At 51.9% G+C, this 20,591-nt stretch overlaps 1 protein-coding gene across 1 annotated transcript in view; it reads left to right on the top strand.

The window, feature by feature from the left end:
- Positions 1-14,044, top strand: part of WDR1 (WD repeat domain 1) — a 43,683-nt gene extending 29,639 nt beyond the window's left edge. The window contains exons 9-15 of the mRNA XM_037829398.1: positions 1,003-1,090; positions 2,843-2,999; positions 4,587-4,674; positions 6,875-6,985; positions 9,059-9,232; positions 11,065-11,209; positions 12,960-14,044. Of these exons, the coding sequence (XP_037685326.1) occupies positions 1,003-1,090; positions 2,843-2,999; positions 4,587-4,674; positions 6,875-6,985; positions 9,059-9,232; positions 11,065-11,209; positions 12,960-13,066 (870 nt within the window). The 3' untranslated portion in view covers positions 13,067-14,044. The remainder of the gene's footprint in view (positions 1-1,002; positions 1,091-2,842; positions 3,000-4,586; positions 4,675-6,874; positions 6,986-9,058; positions 9,233-11,064; positions 11,210-12,959) is intronic.
- Positions 14,045-20,591: the final 6,547 nt, after the last annotated feature.

The following is a 20,591-nucleotide window of genomic DNA, read 5'->3' as shown; positions in this document are numbered from 1 at the left end:
CTGTAACCGCAGGACACCAGGCAGGAAGGCACCTTGGTCTCGGGGACCCTGAGCCACGGAGCCCCTCACCTGCCCATGGAACTGATTTTTCCACTTCTGTCCAGAGACAGCTGCAAATGACCCAGTGTGTCTGCCCACTGGCTCTGCAGTCCCACTGAAAACTCTGTGTACCTTTCCCAGAAGGCAGCAGAGAGGACACGGAAAGCTTAGAGAGCTCTTGGGAGAGAGCCCGTCCGTGAGTTATGCCAACTGGCTGTTGAACGTGGCTGATAGCCACATCCAAGGAGCCCACCTCCGATGTGCGAGAGCTGCAATCAGACCTCACCACCGCTGTCCTCCGTCCTGAGAGCAGTGAGCAGAGGCTTGATGCAGGCGTCTGGCCATAGAGCAGTCCTCCGTGTTCGAGCCCTCGGGCAGTGTTGGTGGGAACGGGGCGGAGGGGAGAGAAGCTGCCGCAGAAGGCCAGGGCTAGAGCCAGAGTGGCGACCCGTGTTCTGAGCAGTGGACAGGTGGTCCGCAGGGCACCGTGACTGGTCGCATCCTGGCAAACACCGAGAGCAGCTGAGTCAGGCCCTCCCAGGGGGTGCCACCTTGGCTGCTGCTTCCCCGCTGGGGCGTGAGCCCCGGGGGTGCCCCTATCAAGTGGGTATGAGCATTTCTTCTTTCAGGGGGTCCGTGGGTGTCAGTAGGTGCTGGCAGAGCCAGTGCTCTGCCGCTGGGGCTATGATTTAGAGCCGCATCCTGGGCCCAGGTAGGGGTGGGGAGCCCTGGAGGGAGAGGAGCCGAATTCCAGGGTTTGTCAGCCGATCGCTGGGCCTGGGGCAAGTTGGCAATGGCTTATGGAAGCACTTCCAGGCAAGCCGGGCTGCCAGGGGCTCAGGGTGACGCCTTGAGGGCTCCTGTCTCCCCTGCCCAGAGGCTCACTGGTGGGAAGTGGGCAGCTGGCAGCAGGGACAGGAGGGCCCCTCCTCAGCTCCCTTTGCTTGTCCACCTCCTCCACAGGGTCACAGTAAATCAATCCAGTGTCTGGCGGTGCACAAAAACGGCGGCAAGTCCTACATCTACTCGGGGAGCCACGACGGACACATTAATATCCTTTGACTCACAGGCTGGCTCTGGAGCTGCTGGCAGGCACGGTGGGAATCTCCCGTCCCTGCGGTGCCAGGGGTGAGGCCAACCAGGTGGCACCAGCTGCAGCTCCGTCAGAGTCTCCACAGGGGTTCACTCCATCAGCTCACGGTCACCGGGCACCGTCTGGACCTACCCGGTCAGCTCTGGCTGGTGCTCTTCTGCGGGCTGCTTAACTTCCCTGAATTTGCGCTGCTTCACTCCCTGCAGAACTGAGAACCAGCCTCGCCTGGACCCCAAGCAGCAGAATCATTAGATCTTAGAATTCAGAAGGATGTGGAAACCTTTGAGCAAAGTCCTCTTATTGTAAACATGGGGAAACTAAAGCTCAGACAAGCTCACAGCTTGTCAGCAGCAGAGCTGCCACCAGCCCCCGTATCTCCCAACCTCCGGTGAGGTTGCCGTGGTCCCCTGGTGGTGTCCCTGCAGGTGTGCATGGCCCTCACACGTCCCTGCCATTTTCCTATAAATGGTTCTCCAGTTTCTCCTCTAACAACCTGAACTTGCCACCCTTGCTCTTCGTGCTGAGGGCTGACGGCACCCACCTCCTGGGACTGCCACCTGAGGGTGCCCGGGGCACAGAGCCACCCCACCCTGACGCGTGCTTCAGGCTCATGGCCGTGGTGTCCACCCGCTTCTGTGGACGAGTGCTCCTAGAGGGCAAGGCCTGTCTTCTCTGTCGGTGGCAGTTTTTGATCTAGATGCTGCTGCTGTGCCAGGCTAGAAACTCCTCCCGGGAGAGGCTCCCCAGGAGACCCGAAGTTTCCTGCCACTGCAGACCGTTCTTGGAGCGCTTCAGTTTTCTCAGGATTGAGGAAGCCCCCAGTGCCCTGAAAGAGGAGGACAGGGCAGATGAGTCACACAGTCTGTGTCTCGACTCCTCTCTGCCACCCCATTAAATGTAAGAGGATGTAGGGACAAGTCTTCCCCAAGGCTATGTCACAGGGTGGTGGCGGAGAAGGCACTAGAATGGGCCTCATTGCCAGCATAACAAGCAAGCCACATCAGCTCCATCCCCTCTCCGTCACATTCCTGGGGTCTTGCACCCTGAGGCTTTTAACCTCCGAGACTGTTTCCTTCAGTATGGATGACTGGGTCTTCATGGCTGGAGTGTGGGAACGGGAGAGACACATCTAGCTTCCTAAAGGGAACATTGGTCCTCGTTTTATGTGAGATTCTCGTTTGCGAATGAGAAAGAATAGTCTCGTTGGTTAAGCCCCACCTTACACCAGAATGCCTTGAACTCAGGAGCTGTGGGGTGGCATGTGGAAATGCAGGTCTGCCCAGGGCTGTCCTGATGTCACGGGGTGGCCATTGGCCAAGCAGGGGCCCAGGAGGCCTCCTGCGGATGTTCTGGGCTTGGAAAGAGATTGGAGAGGGCAGCTGATAGTCTGGTTCAGTTACACAAGGAACCCCAGTGGGGAGGGCACTCGGTGAGCCATCTGCTCTGAGTGCTGTCCTGTGAGTGTTGTCCCGGAAGCCATCCGTTTGCTGCAGACAGGTCGCTGTCCTCCGCCCTGGTAGCGTGGCCTTGGTGGTGGTGCTGGGAGGAGTTGGAGAACTCACTCTGACTTGGCTCCCGGGCGGCGTTCCCTCAGGCTCGGTGCTCACCGATGTGTCCCCGGGTCAGGGCACACAGTAGCCTCTCCCTGGCGGCTCCTTCACGGGCACCACGGTCCTAGGGGCCAGACTCCTCCTTAACCCCTTGGCCCACATTACTGGGACTCCGAGACGGGGGAGAACGACTCCTTCGCTGGGAAAGGTCACACGAACCTGGTGTCCAGGATGACCGTGGACGAGTCTGGGCAGCTGGTGAGCTGCAGCATGGACGACACTGTGCGCTACACCAACCTCATGCTGCGGGACTACAGGTGAGCAGGCTGGCAGGGCCCCACAGAGGCCCTGGGTCAGAGCAGTTTTATCTGCTCTTTTCCTTCCTTCACTGAGCAGCTGCCGGGCTCTGGGCCAGGTGCTGAGCTGTAGGGTCCAGCCTGACCTGGATGTGTCTTTTGCTTATGTACACGTTGCCCAGAGACACTCAGTCCCAGGAAGCCAAGTGGAGCAGAACCCGACCCCGTCCTCCAGGCACTTGCTGGGTCCCTTCTTGTCTTATTTCCTCATCAGTGAGGGAAAGTGACAGTGGGGCCTGCCCCAGGGCCCCTTGTGCAGGTCAGTGGAGCGAGTGTGTGCGAGGTCCTTGGAGATGCACCCGGCAAAGGCAGGCACCCCAGACAGGGCCCGGCACAGGCACGGTGTGCTCTGATGAAGATGTTTTGTTTTTGTTCTCATATCTTTGATTGGCAGTCATTGGAGCTAGGATAACAGCTATTAACAACTAAGCTGAAGTATAAGAATGAAGGGTGAGGAAGAATGACAGGAAGTGTTCGGGGTCCCTACCTTACGTGGAGACCTTGAAAAGGCTCTGCCTTCCCCAGTGTCCCGTCCTGCCTCCCTCTTCCCTGCCCTGGCTGCCCTGCTGGGGCCTGTCTCACCTGCAGGAAGGTGAACTTCTGGTGATCGTCTTAACAGGTTCCCACCTGGCACAGTGCCCCGTTCTTAGCAAACATGCGTGTTTGTGGCCTAGGCCTCACTTGCTGATTTTGACTTAGTGTTTGTGAGTTACTCAGACCTCATGATGAGTGGCAGAACCTGCCTGGGGACCCAGCAGCCCCGATCGCACACATCCCTTGTGGACATCTTCACCTGCTGTTGGGTCCGCTGGGCGGCTGTCCCCAGCTCAGCTGCTGAGAGCGCCAAGGCTGTGACAAGGAAGCCCAGCTCCCCTGGGTGCTCCTGGGGCCGTCTCTGCTGCAGAGGTCACCAGAGCGGGTGCCCACTCCTGCCCATTCACTGAACCTGTAAGATTCCATGCTCAGCCCAGTTCCATGGAATTTTTCTCCATTATTTCCAAGAAGGGTTGCTTTTGTTTTTGCACATTTGTTTACGATGCATTTTCAGAGCAATAGATATCTTTCATCTTGGCAAATTTTAACACGTGATTTTTACCCATAAAAATTAATGACTTATTCTGAAAAGTCACACTAGAGAGGGAGAATGGATTTGGCCACAGTGGGGGAAGCAGATCTACTTCTCTCTTCCAAGGATGCTCCCAAGTGTTTGGCCAACAGACATGGGACAAAAGCTGTGACAGGATGGAGTGGTGGGCGGGGACTTAGTTACAAATGCTTGGGAACAGAGGTGATTCCAGGCTGGTTCCCTTCCCTTCCTCTCGCCTCCCCCTTTGCCGCCCCCTCCCCAGTCCCCATCATGATCTATCTTCTCTTTGCCCCAGAGTCAGTGAGTCATTTTTTTACCCTCCCGTATTTTGGCACGTCATTCTTTCAGTAGATTACAGAGAAAGTCCCTTCCCCTATGTCCCCCAAATTGTTACAGTATATTTAACATCTACACTGAGTCACTTAAATATGCAGCAACATATGTTTCCTTCTCTTTTGCAGCGGGCAGGGAATCGTGAAACTGGATGTTCAACCGAAGTGCGTGGCTGTAGGGCCCGGAGGATACACTGTAGTCGTGTGTATCGGGCAGGTACGCGTGTAGTGCCAGGCATGGGTAGGTCTAGCGGGACAGCGCACCAGTGCGTACAGCCCAGAGCCGCCTAGTCTCCACGTTCCTTCTGGTGACGACAGCAGTCACAGCAGCTGCCGCAAACATTGGCCTCTTGCACCACGTGCTCTGTGCCAAGAGCATCACAGGGTTTCATCCCTCAGGTGCTCCTGACAGTTCTTTGGGTCGGGCACGGTGTTAGCCCACCCCAGGGAGGAGGGGACTGAAGCTCAGAACAGGGGAGGCCTCTGGTGGGGAAGGGGGGCAGGGCTGGCGCAGGCACCTGGGCAGTCTGGTCTAGAGCTGCCCATCCACCAGCCGTGAGGCCTGGGAGAGTTGTACCATCTTCATTCCTATGCCCATCCCAGCCCAGCAGTGTTGGAGCTGTGTGACTTCAGGCATTTTCCTCACCTGCTCTGAGCTTTAGTTTCTCATCCCTAACAGACTCACAGAATGATTATGCCAAGTTCCTTGCTCCATTGTAAATTCCTTTTACAAATGAGATTGAGGCTTAAAAGGAGTGGGAGACTTTCTCGAGGCTCCTGATCAGAGCGGGGCTTGCTTTTCAGGCTCTGCCACCTGGCTTCTCATTCAACACAGCAAAGCCACCTGCCAGCCTTCTCTTTGGGAATTTCTGGAGCGAAACGCCCTTGACTGAGGCCAAGCTTGCCCCACTTTAGACAGAGTTCTGCTCCGTACAGTCATGGTCTGTCCACACACTCAACGTCCCAGCGTGTCTACCAGGGCAGCCAGGTGGTGTGACTGGGCACCCCCCTTGGCACAGGTGACAGACCTGCTCAGAAGAGTGTTCAGGATCCAGCCGCCCCTCCACCCCGAACTAATTGCTTTGGGGAGAATGGGTTTCTGTGTGTCCTAGATAATTAGAACTTCCTGCCAAATAATTATTGCAAAAGTCTTGACAGTCAGTGGGGATACTAAAGGAATAGAGGGTATGGAGCGCTTTAGGAATTGGGGAAGACAAATGGCAAAGTTCTAGAAGCACTGAGGGTCAGGGGGACTCTTCCCCGGCCTCGCTGTCTGGCGGCTAGGTTTGGCAGATGTGGTGGATGAACCTGCGCTCCAGTCTGTGGCTCAGCCGCCACCTATCGCTGGACCTGAGTCCAAGCCCTTTGTGTCCCCAGGCCTCAGTTTCTTCATCTGTGAAACGTGGTAGTTCTAGACCATCCTGCCCTCCGAGACTCCCCAGGAGAGCGTTCAGGTGGCCGCTTGGCTCAGTGCCTGCCCCTGTTGGTGGGTTTTGTGCCCACAGTCCGCCTCGAGCTGGTCCTTATCCTGCCGTGTTGCTCCTGCCCCTCTCAGAGCTGGTCAGGAGCGGCAGGTGCTGGGGTCGTGTGAGTGGGTGTGTGAGGAGGACGGTCGAGGGCCCTGCACGCTCCCCTGGTGGGATGCATCCTTGGCCACAGGAAGAGGCAGGAGCTCTGGCCCCTCCTCCAGCCCCCCTCCAGCCCTTCTTCCAGCTGGTGGGTGTCCTGTCTTTCCCTCTTCCCACTCCCTGGGGTAAGAGGCCATGAGGGTGGGAAGGAGCCTCCATGCTGCCGTTAACTGGCTGGAGATGTGAGGTCCCCATTTCCCTCTCTGAGTCGGGGTCCACCTCAGTGACTGTCCCGGGAATTGCATGTGCTGACAGCCGTCGGATGTTTCATGCCCTGTGGGCAGGTCAGAGCAGGTGCTGAGGGGCCAGAACAGGGAGCCGGCTGGCGGATGTTTCCTGTCCTGCCACGAGAGGACGGGTTGCAGATCTTGTCTGTTAATTTTCCTTTGTTGGTTTAGTCTTGTGACTTCCAAAAGCTTTTGCTTGTAGTTTGTCGTCTTGAACCTTTTGAGGACTTTGTTCAGCAATATTCATTTATTACACTCATGGTCTGATCGGAGGAACTGAAGCTCAAACACAAAAGCCTTCCCACCAGTGCAAAGCTGGTGCTCGTGGTAACAGTGGTGGTGGTGGTGATAAGCAATGTTGGGAGGTACTTACCACGACTGGGCACTGCCAACGCCCCTGCTTGACGGCTGAGGCTGGGGCTGACCCCGGTTAGTGTGGCTCTGAGCCCCAGCTTGGCCTACTAGCGAAGGTTCAAGATGGAGCACAAAACCCCTTCCCCCAAGTCCAGAACAGGCAATTTCTCCATTACAGTGGTGACCACTGCCCACGTATGCTTTGCAGATCATCCTGCTGAAGGACCAGAAGAAGTGCTTCAGCATCAGCGACCCTGGCTACGAGCCCGAAGTCGTGGCAGTGCACCCTGGGGGCGAGACAGTGGCCGTCGGGGGTGAGGTAAGGCCCCTTTCCTTCACATCCTCGTACTTGGGGTGGCTGAGAGACTCTGGGGGTGGCATGAGCTGTGGGAGTCCCTTGGCTGTCCTGGGCCACGCGGGGAGAGAAGTGGGTCCCCAAGAACCAGCCTGGGGTCCTCCTTTTCCCCTCACTGGTCTGGCCTGGGGCCCATCACCCCCTGTCATGTTCTGAGAGACGATCCTTGCCATCTTACAGAGGAATTAACATCTGTGGTCTTGGGTTGGGAAGTTAAGGTCAGAGCCAGGGTTTGGACCCGGGGCTTCAGTGTCATGGGACTAGCAGACCACAGCCCAGCTGCAAGCTTGGCTCCCCCATCACTTCCCAGGAGTGCTGCCTGGGCTGCTAGGGCACCTCGCTTAGTAGACGTGTACTTTTTTTTAAGGTGGGGTGGGGGGGGGCAGTTTGCTTTTTAAACAGCAGCGTTAAAGGAAACAGAAACTGCGCCGGCTAGTCCACAATCTTGTCTTGGACCTTACGGCCCCAGCAGTTTTCAGGTTCCTGGTTGCCTCCAAGCCCTGGTCCCTGCATGCTCTCCTGAGTCTCGTAGGCACCCTTCTCTGTTACATTCTGCTTTTCTCACCGTGGCCTCACACTAGGCTCCAGCTGTGTCCGTGGCATTGTAACGTTCCAGCAAGTGGGCGTCCCTTGCCTGACTGCTGTTGGATGGTTAGCAGGTGGTGGCCAGGACCACTGCCTGTGCCCAGGAGCTCCATGGGTGGTCCGGGAATGCAGCTCTTCCTTCCTTGGAACGCTTTCCTTGTTCTGATTTCCTCTTCATGAGATGACGAAGCCCAGGCTCCTGTTACATGTAGTTATCAAGTAAGCCCAAGAAGGGGAGTGGGTTTATCCCTGTGACCCTGATGGATTGTCTGTGCCCAGAGATCCTGCATCTCAGTGACTGTTCCTAAGGTAGCAACTAAGAATGTGATTCTGTTCTTTCCACTGCGAGGTGAGAGTCAGTGGTGAGTCAGGAGAATAACCAGGAGGCTTCATTGTCTCCGGAGCACTCAGCTCTTCCTGCCTGGTGGCTCAGCTGCCTCGGGCCGGCCAGCCTCTCCCACAGGCATGCCTTCCAGGGGCAGCAGGGACCACCCACTCCTGGAGGCTGGGGAGCTCTAACAGCGGAGGCTGGTGCATACCCACTTTCCTTCCCACCCCACCACCCCAGCCTTCCCTGTCTCCTCACTCTCCCACCTGCCTCCACTGATGCCCCCGCACACACGTTAGCACTTCTCAGACCCAGACCCCAGACAGGCCTTTGAGCGTAAATCCAAACGCTGCCTGCCACAGAAGGAAGGGTTCCCCAAGGGAGGGCTTGGATGGCTGGTGGTGCCAGCTCAGATCCTTGATGTCCAGCAGTCCTCCTGCAAAGTCCAGTTAGGCCAGGGTCTCGCCCAGACCGTGGTCTACAAGTCCCATGGGTGATCCTGATTTGAAAACCCCTCGAGTTAGTGGTGACAGCAGAGGGACAAGTGGCAGATCCCCTTTGGAGGAACAGGTGATCCTTCTCTCGGGAAGAGGTACCTGCACCGCAACAGGGACGATGGAGAGAAGTTTGCCAGGAGCTGCCTCAGGACAGGCGGGAGAGCCCAGTGCCCACAGGGCTGGGCCGGGGGCAGGGCCCAATCCTCTGGGGCCCTCCTGGGAAAGCTCTTATATACACATGTTGTCTTTTCTCCAGTTTGGCCTGTGAATACCTGCACTGGAATTTACTGAGGGTGTTTGTGAAAAGTAGACTCCTGTACACCCAGACACACAGCTCACATTTGGGGGTGGAGGGTTGAGCCTGCAGCCTAGAAACCACATTTTTACAACCTCCTTGAGTAGTTTTGCTCCCCCACCCTACTGTGGGGAGACATGAGAGCTGCTGAAGCCTTGTGGAGGGAGCCACGGCAGCTTCCACTGGGGGCTCGGCTGGAGCACTTGCTCTGCTGATACCCTGACAGCGCCCCCCGCCCCTCCACTCCCACCCCCCACCCCGCACTGACAGGAAGGTGGTGTCTTGTGTGGGAGGGGAGGGGTCACTTCTCCTTGGCCTCTCCCTGCATGCAGGATGGGAGTGTCCGCCTGTATTCCATCCTGGGCAGCACTCTGAAGGACGAGGGCAAGCTTCTGGAGGCCAAGGGCCCCGTCACTGACCTGGCCTACTCCCACGACGGCGCTTTCCTTGCGGTTTGTGACGCCAGCAAAGTGGTCACTGTGTTCAATGTGGCTGATGGCTACTCGGTGAGTGGGTGTCGGACCTTCTCTCTCGGCCCAGGCCTGCTGGGCAGCCACACGGGCTGGGTCGGGGACTGGAGTGCGTCTCTCTCCTGTTGTCACAGTCAAGGCCATTGCACAAGGGATTGTCTCCCCACAGCTTCATTGCTCGTAGGTAGACCATGAAGGACGTGAAAGTAGGGGACATTCCATGTCTTTGAGGAGCTTATGGTCTTGTTGGCAAGGTAGAACTTCATTGCAAAAAAAGTTAAGGGCTTGAGACGCAGTGAGGCTTTCCATAAAGACCAGCAAATGGGACTTTGTTAATTTATTCTTGATTTGTGGCCTTTATTTGTCAAAGGAGTTAGACTAGGTTTCTGGTTTCTTTCTGAGTCTCTCACATCTAAAATCCTGTAAATTGTGAACATTGAGTGTCCCAACACTGCCTGGCGCTTGGGGATCGCTGGGTGAATGAATTAGCGAGGAAAAGAGGACACTGGGAGAGAGCAGGGGAACTTGCGCATCTAAGGTAATGAGCTTTCTCATTTAATCTTCTGGAGATCTCTCCAGTTGGGAAGCATCAGTCCTATTTCACAAATGAGGAGCAGAGAGCACAGCCCAGGTTGAGAGCCCCAGTGCCTGCTCTCTCCGCTGCACCAGCCTCCCAGCTCCCTCCCCACTGCCCTCCACCCCCCAGCTTGTGTTACAACAGGTTTTAAACTAGGTTTGAAATATACAGCAAACTCGAAAGAGTTCACCATGCAGATTCCACCCAGCGAGTGACTATCTTAGACGTAGTGCTTTTAAACATCTGTACACGCCCCACAAATACTTTCCCTTGTATGTTAGTAACTAGAAGTCAGGAGCAGTTTAGTTTGTTCTTTTGCTGTAACATTCACATGTCATGAAAAGTGCAGTCGTAAGTGTGTGTTGACTGCACGCACAGCCTGTGGGCTCAGCCTTGGTCAGTGAGACCATGTGCCCAGGGGGCTGAAGTTACCAGATTTCAAGTAATTTTATGATTTGTCTATTATGTTAAAGTCTCATTTATGACATGCTTAAATAATCCACAAGGGTAGAAGCGGCAAAGGATGAAATAGGCAAACTTGACAGAGAAAACCAGCTTTAAGTTGACCATCTCCAGGGGGTAAGAAGTGGTGGGGGCAGGGGGTGAGGACTGAATTACTATGAAGAAGAAACCTTCCTCTGAATGTTAGAAATAAGTGTTCCTGCCTGTCCACCCCTCTCTCTCCCTGGGAAGATCATGTTTCAAGTCCCACCCAGACTGTCACAAAGCCTGTGTCTCTTGGGGATGGGTCACATCTTGTCTGCCTGCCTGTGGTCTCCATCCCAGGTCCACAGCTGGCTCCGGAGCCCCCAAGGAGCTGGAGGTTGCAGGGGTGGGGGGTGTAGGAGGCAGGCCAGCCCCCTTCAGCGTCTCACCCTCAGGGGGTGCCATCCCCAGGACGGGCACCACCTCTTGCACTTGCATTTCTGTTTCTCAGCCAGTGTTTCTGTCCACATCTCTACTGGCCTGAGACCCAGGCAGGCAAACAGGCACTTCTGACGCTGTGTGATGGCTGCTGTGGTTGAGGGCAGTCAGGGGGTTCTACAGGGGCTCATTGGCACTGCTTCTGGGTCTTGGGCTGCTCCTCTCTATGCCTCAGTTTCCTCTTCTCTGCGAGTGGCAGGTACCTCATGGGACCCTGGGGAGGTTCAGTGAGCCTTGAGCATCACCTGACACAGACCGTTCTCGGGCAACCCTGGCTCTTGTTGCTGTTAACTGGGAGGGTTAAATATGGGGTGACTCTGGCCTGAACCCTCACACGCCATCCTCTCTGTGTTCACCCTGCAACTAGGAGAAGGACATCTTCTACGGACACCATGCAAAAATCGTCTGCGTGGCCTGGTCCCCGGACAACGAGCACTTTGCCTCAGGTGGCATGGACATGATGGTGTATGTGTGGACCCTCAGTGACCCAGAGACCAGGGTCAAGATCCAAGGTGACCTCACAGAAAGTGCCCGAGAGCAGTGCCATCCCCAGGGCATCGCCTGCCCCTCTGTGCTGCTGGGGAGGGGACCCTCGTCGGCGGTGGCCCCCCTCTCCAGCAGGCACCAGGCTCTGCTCGGCCCAGGCAGACACAAGGCCACGCTGTGGGGCACTCTGGGTTCCATGCCTGCAGGATTCGCCCTGCGCCCACCCCACTCCCTTTCATCTAGCTCATACCAGGTTCTTGCACACTAAGGCAGCAGCGTCCAGTAGAAGCAAAGCTTGAGCCCCAGATGTGCTGTAAGATTTTTTAGTAAGGAAAAAGTAGAGGATACAGATAAAATTATTTTTAATAATGCATTTTACTTAACCCAACATATCCTTTCCAGTGTGGATCAGCCCCGTGCCAAGGGTGCAGTAGCATGTGAGTTGCCCCAGCTAGTTCTCTGTCCTCATTCCATCGGGCCCCCGCTGCACCCTCCTGACCTCTGTCCCTCCCCTGGACTCCTCACCTGCCCCTGGCCCTCCGCTCTACCCAGTAGGCAGCCTTTTGTTTAACATAAACCAGCCCCCAAACCTTTGCTGTTTTAACAACTCCAAGTCTATCCCACCCCCCCGAACTCCTTGCCAAGCTCCAGGCCAAGGCCGCACCATTAGCTGCACCTTGTGTGAGATAAAACCAGTTTCCATGTGGCCGTCCCGGGCTGCAAGAAGGTGAACAATGTTGTAGTTCAGGTTATACAGGTTCATGAATGAAACGGATATAGGAACAGATGCAATGAGAGCTAGCAGGGTAGAGGGTAATGGGGGCCAGTAACTGGCAGACCTCATCCAAGTCGGTGTCCTGCGTCTGCACTGTGGGGCCGCAGCCACCAGGCTCTCATTCGCCGGAAGGCTCGTGTGTCCCGGGCATGCAGGTGCACACCCACATCAGAAGAGTCAGTGCAGCGGCGTGGACAGGCCCTGAGCACCGCTGTTGTAAGGGGTCCTGGATGGTTTGGGGTTCCCCAGGCACCAGTGCCCACTCGTCCCCCCCTGGCTGGGGATCCCAGTGCAGACAGGTCTGCAAGCTGAGAGCCTGGGGCCTGGGTGCCACCTGGCTGGGGGCAGAGAGCAGCTAGCAGGAACCCCCATTTCTAGAGCAGGTGGGCTTCCAGGTGTGGGTGACAGCAGAGCCCCTGTGGGAGGTATCTCATGGGGAGAGGTTGGGATGGGGACAGACACTTCCTCCAACCATTTATTCCTTACCGCCCCCCAGGAGCCTTTCAGCTTTTTTCCTAATTGTCCTTCTTTACCCATAAAATTTTAATGCCCCAGATAGACTATGCTTGTTCGTGAATTGTGTGTATATCGTTCCTTTATATATAAAATGGATTTTTTTCACTCCCTGGGGGTGGGGTGCCATTTTATCCCCCAGGGGACATTTGGCTGTCTGGAGGCATTTTGGGTTGTCAGCACTGGGGGGGGGGGGGGGGGGGGGTGCTTCCAAGTTTTCTGCATTGTACGAGACGGGCCCCCCACAGTAAGAAGGGCCCAGCTCTAAACGTCAGGGGTGCTAGGGTTGAGGACACCTGCTCCCGCCCTACCACGTCTCCAGACACATCCTTTTGGAAAGAGGATGGGAGGTTTAATGAGCGACAACCAGGCTTTCATTCCTTGGGGACTTGTTGATGCTCTAGGCACAGGTGGTTGTGTCTTCCTGGCCTGAGATGTGTAGAAGCGAAGTGTGGGCTCTCCTTAAAACTAAGCTCTTCTCTTCCCAGATGCACACAGACTGCACCACGTCAGCAGCCTGGCCTGGCTGGACGCGCACACGCTGGTCACAACCTCCCATGATGCCTCTGTCAAAGAGTGGACAATCACCTACTGAAGGCCACCCCCGGACGGACCGAATCAGGGACTAGTGTTTAACTGCAGTGGCACGTGTCCTTACTCTAAATCTCTCTGTAGCGCCCCCTTGCCCGCCCCGCTCAGGAGGGAGGAGGGCCTCAGCTGGCGAGTCGTCTCTGCAGGGTGTTCATATCTGTACGTGTCCTTTGGAAAGCTTTAGACAGGAACAGTTTGCACATAAAAATAAAACGAGCGCTTAAACATGAGGAGCGTAACTAAATCCAACCACCCAGCCAAGCCTTGGGTGCATGGAACATTCCAGAGGCAGCTGCCTGGCAAGCCCCACAGAGACACCAGCCCCAGTGGCTCTTGCTCTCCACCAGGTGACAGAGCCACACCCCCTCTTCTACCTGCAGAAGGTAGAAGGCCAGAAGGGCGAGTGCTGGTTGCAGTGGGCCCAGCCAGGGTTCTGAGCAGGGCAGGCGACTCGGTGGCGTGCCTGAGTCCCTCCGCACACTCACCTCCGACTGGGACACAGTGTCTGCATTACGTCCTCAGTTTCTGTGCTTGATTTTAAGGGTGGAATTGTGGATTTGTTTGTTCAAATGACTCAACTGTTGCCTGTCGGTGTTTACGAGCCGAGCGTGTGGAGGGCGCTGTCCCAGGTCCTTGGAGCCCTGGTTAGCCGACCCCGGTGTCCCGGCCGCCAGGTCACGCCCATGATGGGATGTCTTCCTGTCTCTCTCCTCCTCTTCTGCCCCCAAGAGCAAAGATTAATTCAAGGGCAAAGATGAAGTCACTGTAAACTAACCTGTCGTGGTTTTCACCTTTTCTTTTTTTCAGTGCAGAAATTAAAAATAAGTATAAAGCACCGTGATTTCGCGTTTTTTACTTATGTTGGAATCACTGGTAGATGTTGGCTGAGAACAATCCCTCCCCTTGCACTTGTGAAAACACTTGGAGCGCTTTAAGAGATTAGACTGAGAAATAATTAAATATCTTTTCTCTTCGTTGTGGATCACTGATTTGTATTTTGGAGGCTCATGGGGGTCGGGGAGCAGAGATTGCCCCGGGACCCTTGTGGCTGTAGCTGCCCCTCGGCGCCTGCAGCCTCAGATGGGCGCCGACCATGGAGCACAGGGTTGCCGGACCCACCGTGCGGCAGAGGAGCCTCGAGAAACCCAGGCTCTGCGTCCTGTGCCCCCCTGCTGCCAGGTCGCTGCACAACCCAGGCCGCCTCCCTTCCCTTCCAGGGCTAAATTTCTTCATCTGCAAACCTACAACATTGGACAGATGAGCTCTAGAGCCCACCTAGTTGCTGAGTTCCGTGGCCTTCGTAACCTTTCTTGGATTGCCTTCAAAAGTTGGGAGTAACATTCGTACAAGCATTGAAAAAGAGAACTGTACTCCCAGGCATCCACATTAATAGTGGAAGACTCCTTGTTCTTCGATAGGAAACAAAGTTGACTATAAGTTTGATGTAATACCAATTAAAAAAATGTTCCCCCTTCTGGTCTAATCAGACTGCTTCTATCATTCATATATAAAAATAAGCCATATAACATTCTAAAGCTAGTGCTGCCACAAAACAAAGTCCAGAAATGCACTTCATTCCTAGATATATTTGTTTTTGGAATTGGGAACTATTCACATCACTGGAGAAAGGATGAATCATTCAGTAAATTGTGATGAAACTGGGTAACAATCTGGAAAGACAAACAGGTTTGTATGCTTTGTCCTGAACCAGGTTAAATTATAAATGGGTCACATCTTGCATTTTAAGTAAGTAAACCATAGAGTACTAGAAGAAAAATGGGAGAGTTACATATTTACATAAACACAAGCAACTCTAAATGAAAAAAGCACTCTTCGTGAATTAGAAGAATGGCTCTTAGACCTGGACCCACTTCTCACCCGAGTGATCTTGGGCATGCGACTGTATGCCTGAGCCTCACTTCCTCTGAACCGGCTAGACCCCTCCTGGATGTTCCTCGGGCCGGTGAGGTGCAGGGAAGTCAGATGGGGGGCAGAGGGGAGGGCTTGTCATACATGGAGTGATGGAGGTACAAACTTTAGAAGTTGGGAACATAAACCAGGGCTTGTTCTTTCCATGATGAATAAATCTGGTTGAGCCGGTACGTCCTTACCGGAAGATCTTGTGTCCCTGAAAGATGACACTAGCGAGCCCATCAGTGTGGTCGCATAGGGAGCAAGATAAGCTGTTCACACGCTGAGACTGATACCGACTCATTGAGAGTGGGATTATAATAAACAATCTGCTTGTTTGATTATCTAAAAATAAATTAGCCTAAATGACGTCCCAGGCACCATGACTCTGAGATGTTATTTTTTGAGAAGTCACATGTCTGGGCATGCTCCAGAGAAACTCAAGTGGCACCCTGGTGGTCTGAAATCTTGCTTACCCTGATCTTGTGGTACATGAATTCAGTTCAAACAATGTGCCTCGAATAACTTGGAGTTGTGGTAGTTAATGCCCTCTTTATTTCCTTCTTTCTTTCCTCATCCTTCCCTCCTTTTCTCCCCCCACCCCACCCCCACCTCGATGAAGCATCTTGTTCATTGGTTTTGGAAATGGCACCAGTAATATTTGATTGTTGCAAAGTATCTTCCATCAAAATGAAGCCAATACTCAGGTTTGGCCAAACTGAATGGCTACGGTCACACTCTGTTCTGGGGGGAAGCTGCCTCGACCACTGTCTCAGCCACAAGAGGCAACATTTCTGGGTTTGGTTGACATGTTTTTGTAGAAACTCCACATATTTCTTTGCTTCCTGGTACACAGATGGGTCAATTCTATGGCTTTGCTGATAAAATGCACAAAAATCTCCAAGTGGTCCTTTTCACCTTTGGTTTTTTAATCTCACTTTTAATCGGAGCAAACTTCTCAATTGCAGCTTTGCTGCCACCATTTGTAGCGCTAGCCCAGTGCCAGACCACGTCTTACAGCTTCCGACCCCAGCCCGATTGACATTCTGGACAGGGGGGCTGTCCTGTGCCTTATAGGATGTGCGCAGCATCCCTGGCCTTGGCCCATTAGATGGCCGTCACTACCCCACCCACTTGTGACAACCAAGAATATCTCAGATATTGCCAAGTGTCTCTTGGGGAAGAAGTGGGGCAAAGTCTCCCCCAGCAGGGAACCACTGCCTTCAGGGGGGCCAGTCCCTGCAGCGTGGATGGTAGTGGTGTTGGAGACCCCTCAGGCCAGGTGGGTTGTGGGGCGGGAGGGGGGTGCTGCCCTGGGATCTGAACAGCCTTCCAGAACTGCCTCCAGGTGTCAGGATGTGGCATTGTCAGTCTGGCCGCAGGGTCGCGGAGGATGCTACTGTCTTCGTGGAGGTTAGGGTGGACTTGGGTACCGGAAAGAACTCCACTGAGATCTTGAACTGCACTAGAACAGAGGCAACATGGGCGAGACTTGATTCTCTCCGACAGGAACGTGTGGATGCCACACGTCAGCTGCTGGGGCACCAGAAGTGAGAGCACACCCATGGTCCAGCCGGTGACACTTGGCACTCTTCGCCTTCCACTGGTGTGAATGTTGCAATCATGGAAGTCTGACCTGGCACACATGTTCACACACCTGGAATCAGGTAATTCAAGAAGAGGGGGGATCCCTTTTTATTTTTGAAAAGCTAGTTTTCCCTGTTAGGTAGAGAGCTCTGCCACTCCAGGATCCTGGTAGATTAATTTTTTTAGAAAGTACATGAATGAGATATTTGAGATCAATGAGATATTGATCATTCATGCAGAGCCCACTCAATCATTGATTCACTCATATCTTCAACTAGTATTCATTGATCATCTATGCACCAGGCACCTCCCTCACCTTTGGGGACACCCTCGTCTTTGAGAAGAAGATAGAATAGACGTGGTCCCTGCTGTCGCTGTGTTTGTAGAGTGTTGGGAAGGAGGTGGGGGTTGGATTTAAATGAGGGATCCCAACCTAGTAGGGGGGGTGTGGAATGGTAGAAGATGCTCAGGGCATTGTGGGGGCTCAAATGAAGGACACCCAAGCCAGCTGGCAATGAGTGGGACCATGAGCCCTCCTCTCAGCTTTCAACTCTACTGTGGATGCATAGATCCTGACCTGGAGCTCACTGCTTTAGTGCCCGGATCCGAGATTCCTGGCTGCAGTGCTCCACTCTGGACAGCAGAGAGCAGCTTGAGATCACGGCCGAGTGGCAGCCGGGCCAGCAAGCTGGAAGAACCACACCTGGGGAGGGATAACTTTGGCTCTTGCATCTGGCAGAGGGGCAGAGGACCAGAGAGCCAACAAATAGGGCAGACCCTCCCTCTGTGCCTTCAGAGAAGCTGGTGGAGCCTGTTCTGAAACAGCCCTTGGCTAAAAGAGAAGTTTTCTCCATGCTTGGCATTTGTTGTCAAACCTGCTGGGCCCAGCAGGAGGTTTGCCATCCCTTTCATCTTCTGGGAGGCCACCTCCTTCGTTCAGAGGATAGGCTGGCAGACAGAGTGGAGGAAATTGCTTCACAATTACTTTGTTCAAGATGAGCTGTGGAGACAGTCACTGCCCACAGGAGATGCCTTTTCACCGGCAAATAAATGAGCATGATCCTAGCTCACGTTGGGGTGGGGGAATGGTGAACCTGCTTCTCATCCCATCTTCCCTGTCCTCAGCTTCTTTTTCTCTGGCAAAAGAGGCAAACTGTAATGATTCATTCCAAGGAGGTGCTAATGGATGGCAATAAGTTAATTTCTCATTCTCACCTCTCTCACAAGTCACTAGCTGGTATTCTCAGTGTAAGCAAGCTCTCCCTACTTGTAATCCAAGTAAGGGTAAACTAAAGGGAATATTGGCATCTATGTAACAGGGTTTTTAACTAAGTAGAATTTCTCAAAGCGTGGTCCAGGAGCACCTGCACCAGAAACCCCTTATAAAAATAAGGATGTCCACTGTTTGGCTGTGTCCACCAGAATTAAGCATATGCCAACACATGACCCAAGAATTCCACTCCTAAGTATATACAAGAGATTGGAGTATTTATGTCCAGTACATGATATGGGTAAGAACGTTTGAGCAGTGGCGTTCATAAGAGTCCCAAACTGGGATCAACCCAAATGCCCATCGACAGAAACAGAGGAACAAATTGTGGTACATGAGTGCTCGACTATAAAAGCAATAATAGAATGAACTATTGAGCCACACAACCCAGTGGGGTTCATCTCATAAACGCGATGACATACAGAAGAATCCAGACACCAAAAGTGCACACTGTATGACTCCATTTACATGAAGTTCAATAACAGGCTAAACTAATCTGTGATGATGGAAGTTAGAATAAGCGCCATCTGGTATCGGGGTGGAGGTTAGTGATTTTGAAGGGGCATGAGGGAGACTTTTGGGGTGTTGGAAATGTTCAATATCTTGATCTGAATACTAGTTACACAGGTGTACACATATGTAAAAATGCACAAACTCGATGCTTAAGATTTGTGAACTTTACTATATGTGTAACTCATACACATATTTATGCACTCTTCTGTCTGTGCGTGTGTGTGTTCCTACCAAGTCAGAATCTCCCAGGATGGGGCCTGGGAACCTGCATTGTGGAGCCCTGATGATGTTGCTGTGCATTAAACATCGATGGCAAACCAGTGTTTTATTTAGGCTATATGAATTGTGTCTGCCCCCAAATCACATCTGACCCCATTTCCCATTGGGAACAGAGCATTAAAGGATTTTCGTAAGTCGGTCATGAGATCTCTCACCTATAAAGATGAGGCAACAGAACCCTGTGAAAAAGACCCAAGATAGACGCTGCACTCTCTTGCAAATAGAGGCGGGCAACTTTTTTCTGCTTTTATTGAAATTGAAAATTAAATAATCCGTTTCCTTTCTTCTAATTCTTAGTGACAGATGTGTATTTAAAACTTAAAATCAGTCTGCACATAGATTTCCTTCTGTCCCCCTTCTTTCTGTAGCTCACACAGCCCCAGTATTCACCATTAGTAGTAAAAAGGGGTAACATTTGTCAAGTGCTTAGATTATGCTGAGCACTTTGTTTAGTGATTTCACAGAATCCTTAAAACAAAGCTATGAACAAAACTGACGCCACTAAAAAATTGCTATGGTGGAAATAACTACTACAGGATTCCAGTTATGTGGTATTTTGTTTTTGTGTTTTTTTTTAACTTATGGCCATAGGTATTTACCTTTGTCATTAAAAACTGTAAATAAACATCATTTCAACTGTCTGCATCTTATCCAACAAGTGGATTGATATACCATAATTTATTTAATCCTTCTAATATTACATTGTTTCCATTTTAGCCAATGAAAACATCTTGATAAACATTTTAATGTAAACTTTTATATTGCTTTAGGATTGATTATTAAAAATGAAATAACTAGGACAAAGGCTATGCACGTTTTAAGAACTTGCCAAACTGCCCCCAAAAGCATTCTATTAATTTTTACTCTCACCAAAAGTAAGAGAGAGGACTTGTCTCCGAGTATCATAAAGTGCCTTGCAGCTTTAGGCATCATAACATTAAAGCAATATTTGTCAAATTGATAGAATATGGCACCTCAATTCAATTTGCATTCATGAAGTTAATTATTTTTATATATTTATTATTCATTTGTGTTTTTCCTTATATGAATTGCTTAGCTTTTGTGGTGTCAGTGTGAGCTCTTGGGATATGTATATATCCCAGGAAACCAGTACTGTTCATATATGTTGCAAATATATTTCATGGATTATTGTTTAATCTTGTTTAGGCTGCTTTCCAACAAAATAAGAGTTAAATCTTTATGAAGTCATAGCTATTGATAAATTTCTTTGTGATTTCTCATTGCTTTTTATAAAAGCAGTTTTATTGAGACATATCCACACACCATACAATCCATCCAAAATGTACAATCCATGGCTTGCAGTGTATTTACAGAGTTGTGCATTCATCACCGCAATCAATTTTAAAACATTTTCATTACTCCAAAAAGAAAAACCCCATACCCTTTATACCCACGTATTATTACTTTTTAAAATTCAGTTTTACTGAGGTATATTCACATACCATACAGTCATCCATGGTGTACCATCAGCTGTTCACAGTATCATCATATAGTTATGCATTCATCACCCCATCTATTTTTGAACATTTTCCTTACACCAGAAAGAATAAAAATATGAATAAAAAATGAAAGTAAAAAAGAACAGCTAAATCATTGCCCCCATCCCACACTACTTTTCATTTAGTTTTTGTCCCTATTTTTCTACTCATCCATCCATACACTGGATAAAGGGAGTGTGAGCCACAAGGTTTCCACAATCATACTGTTACCCGCTATAAGCTACATAATTATACAGTCGTCTTCAGGAATCAAGGCTACTGCATTGGAGTTCAACAGTTTCAGGTATTTACTTCTAGCTATTCCAATACACTAAACTAAAAAGGGTTATCTAAATAGTGTGTCAGAGTGCCCAGCAGAGTGACCTCTTGACTCTATTTGGAATTGCTCAGCCACTGAAACTTTATTTTGTTTCATTTTGCTTCCCTCTTTTATACCCACTTATTATTGA

The sequence above is a fragment of the Choloepus didactylus genome, chromosome 3 (assembly GCF_015220235.1).
Source record: "Choloepus didactylus isolate mChoDid1 chromosome 3, mChoDid1.pri, whole genome shotgun sequence".
NCBI classification, from domain to species: domain Eukaryota; kingdom Metazoa; phylum Chordata; class Mammalia; order Pilosa; family Megalonychidae; genus Choloepus; species Choloepus didactylus.
Note: the sequence above shows the minus strand (reverse complement) of the source record. Positions and strands in the feature narration are given on the sequence as shown.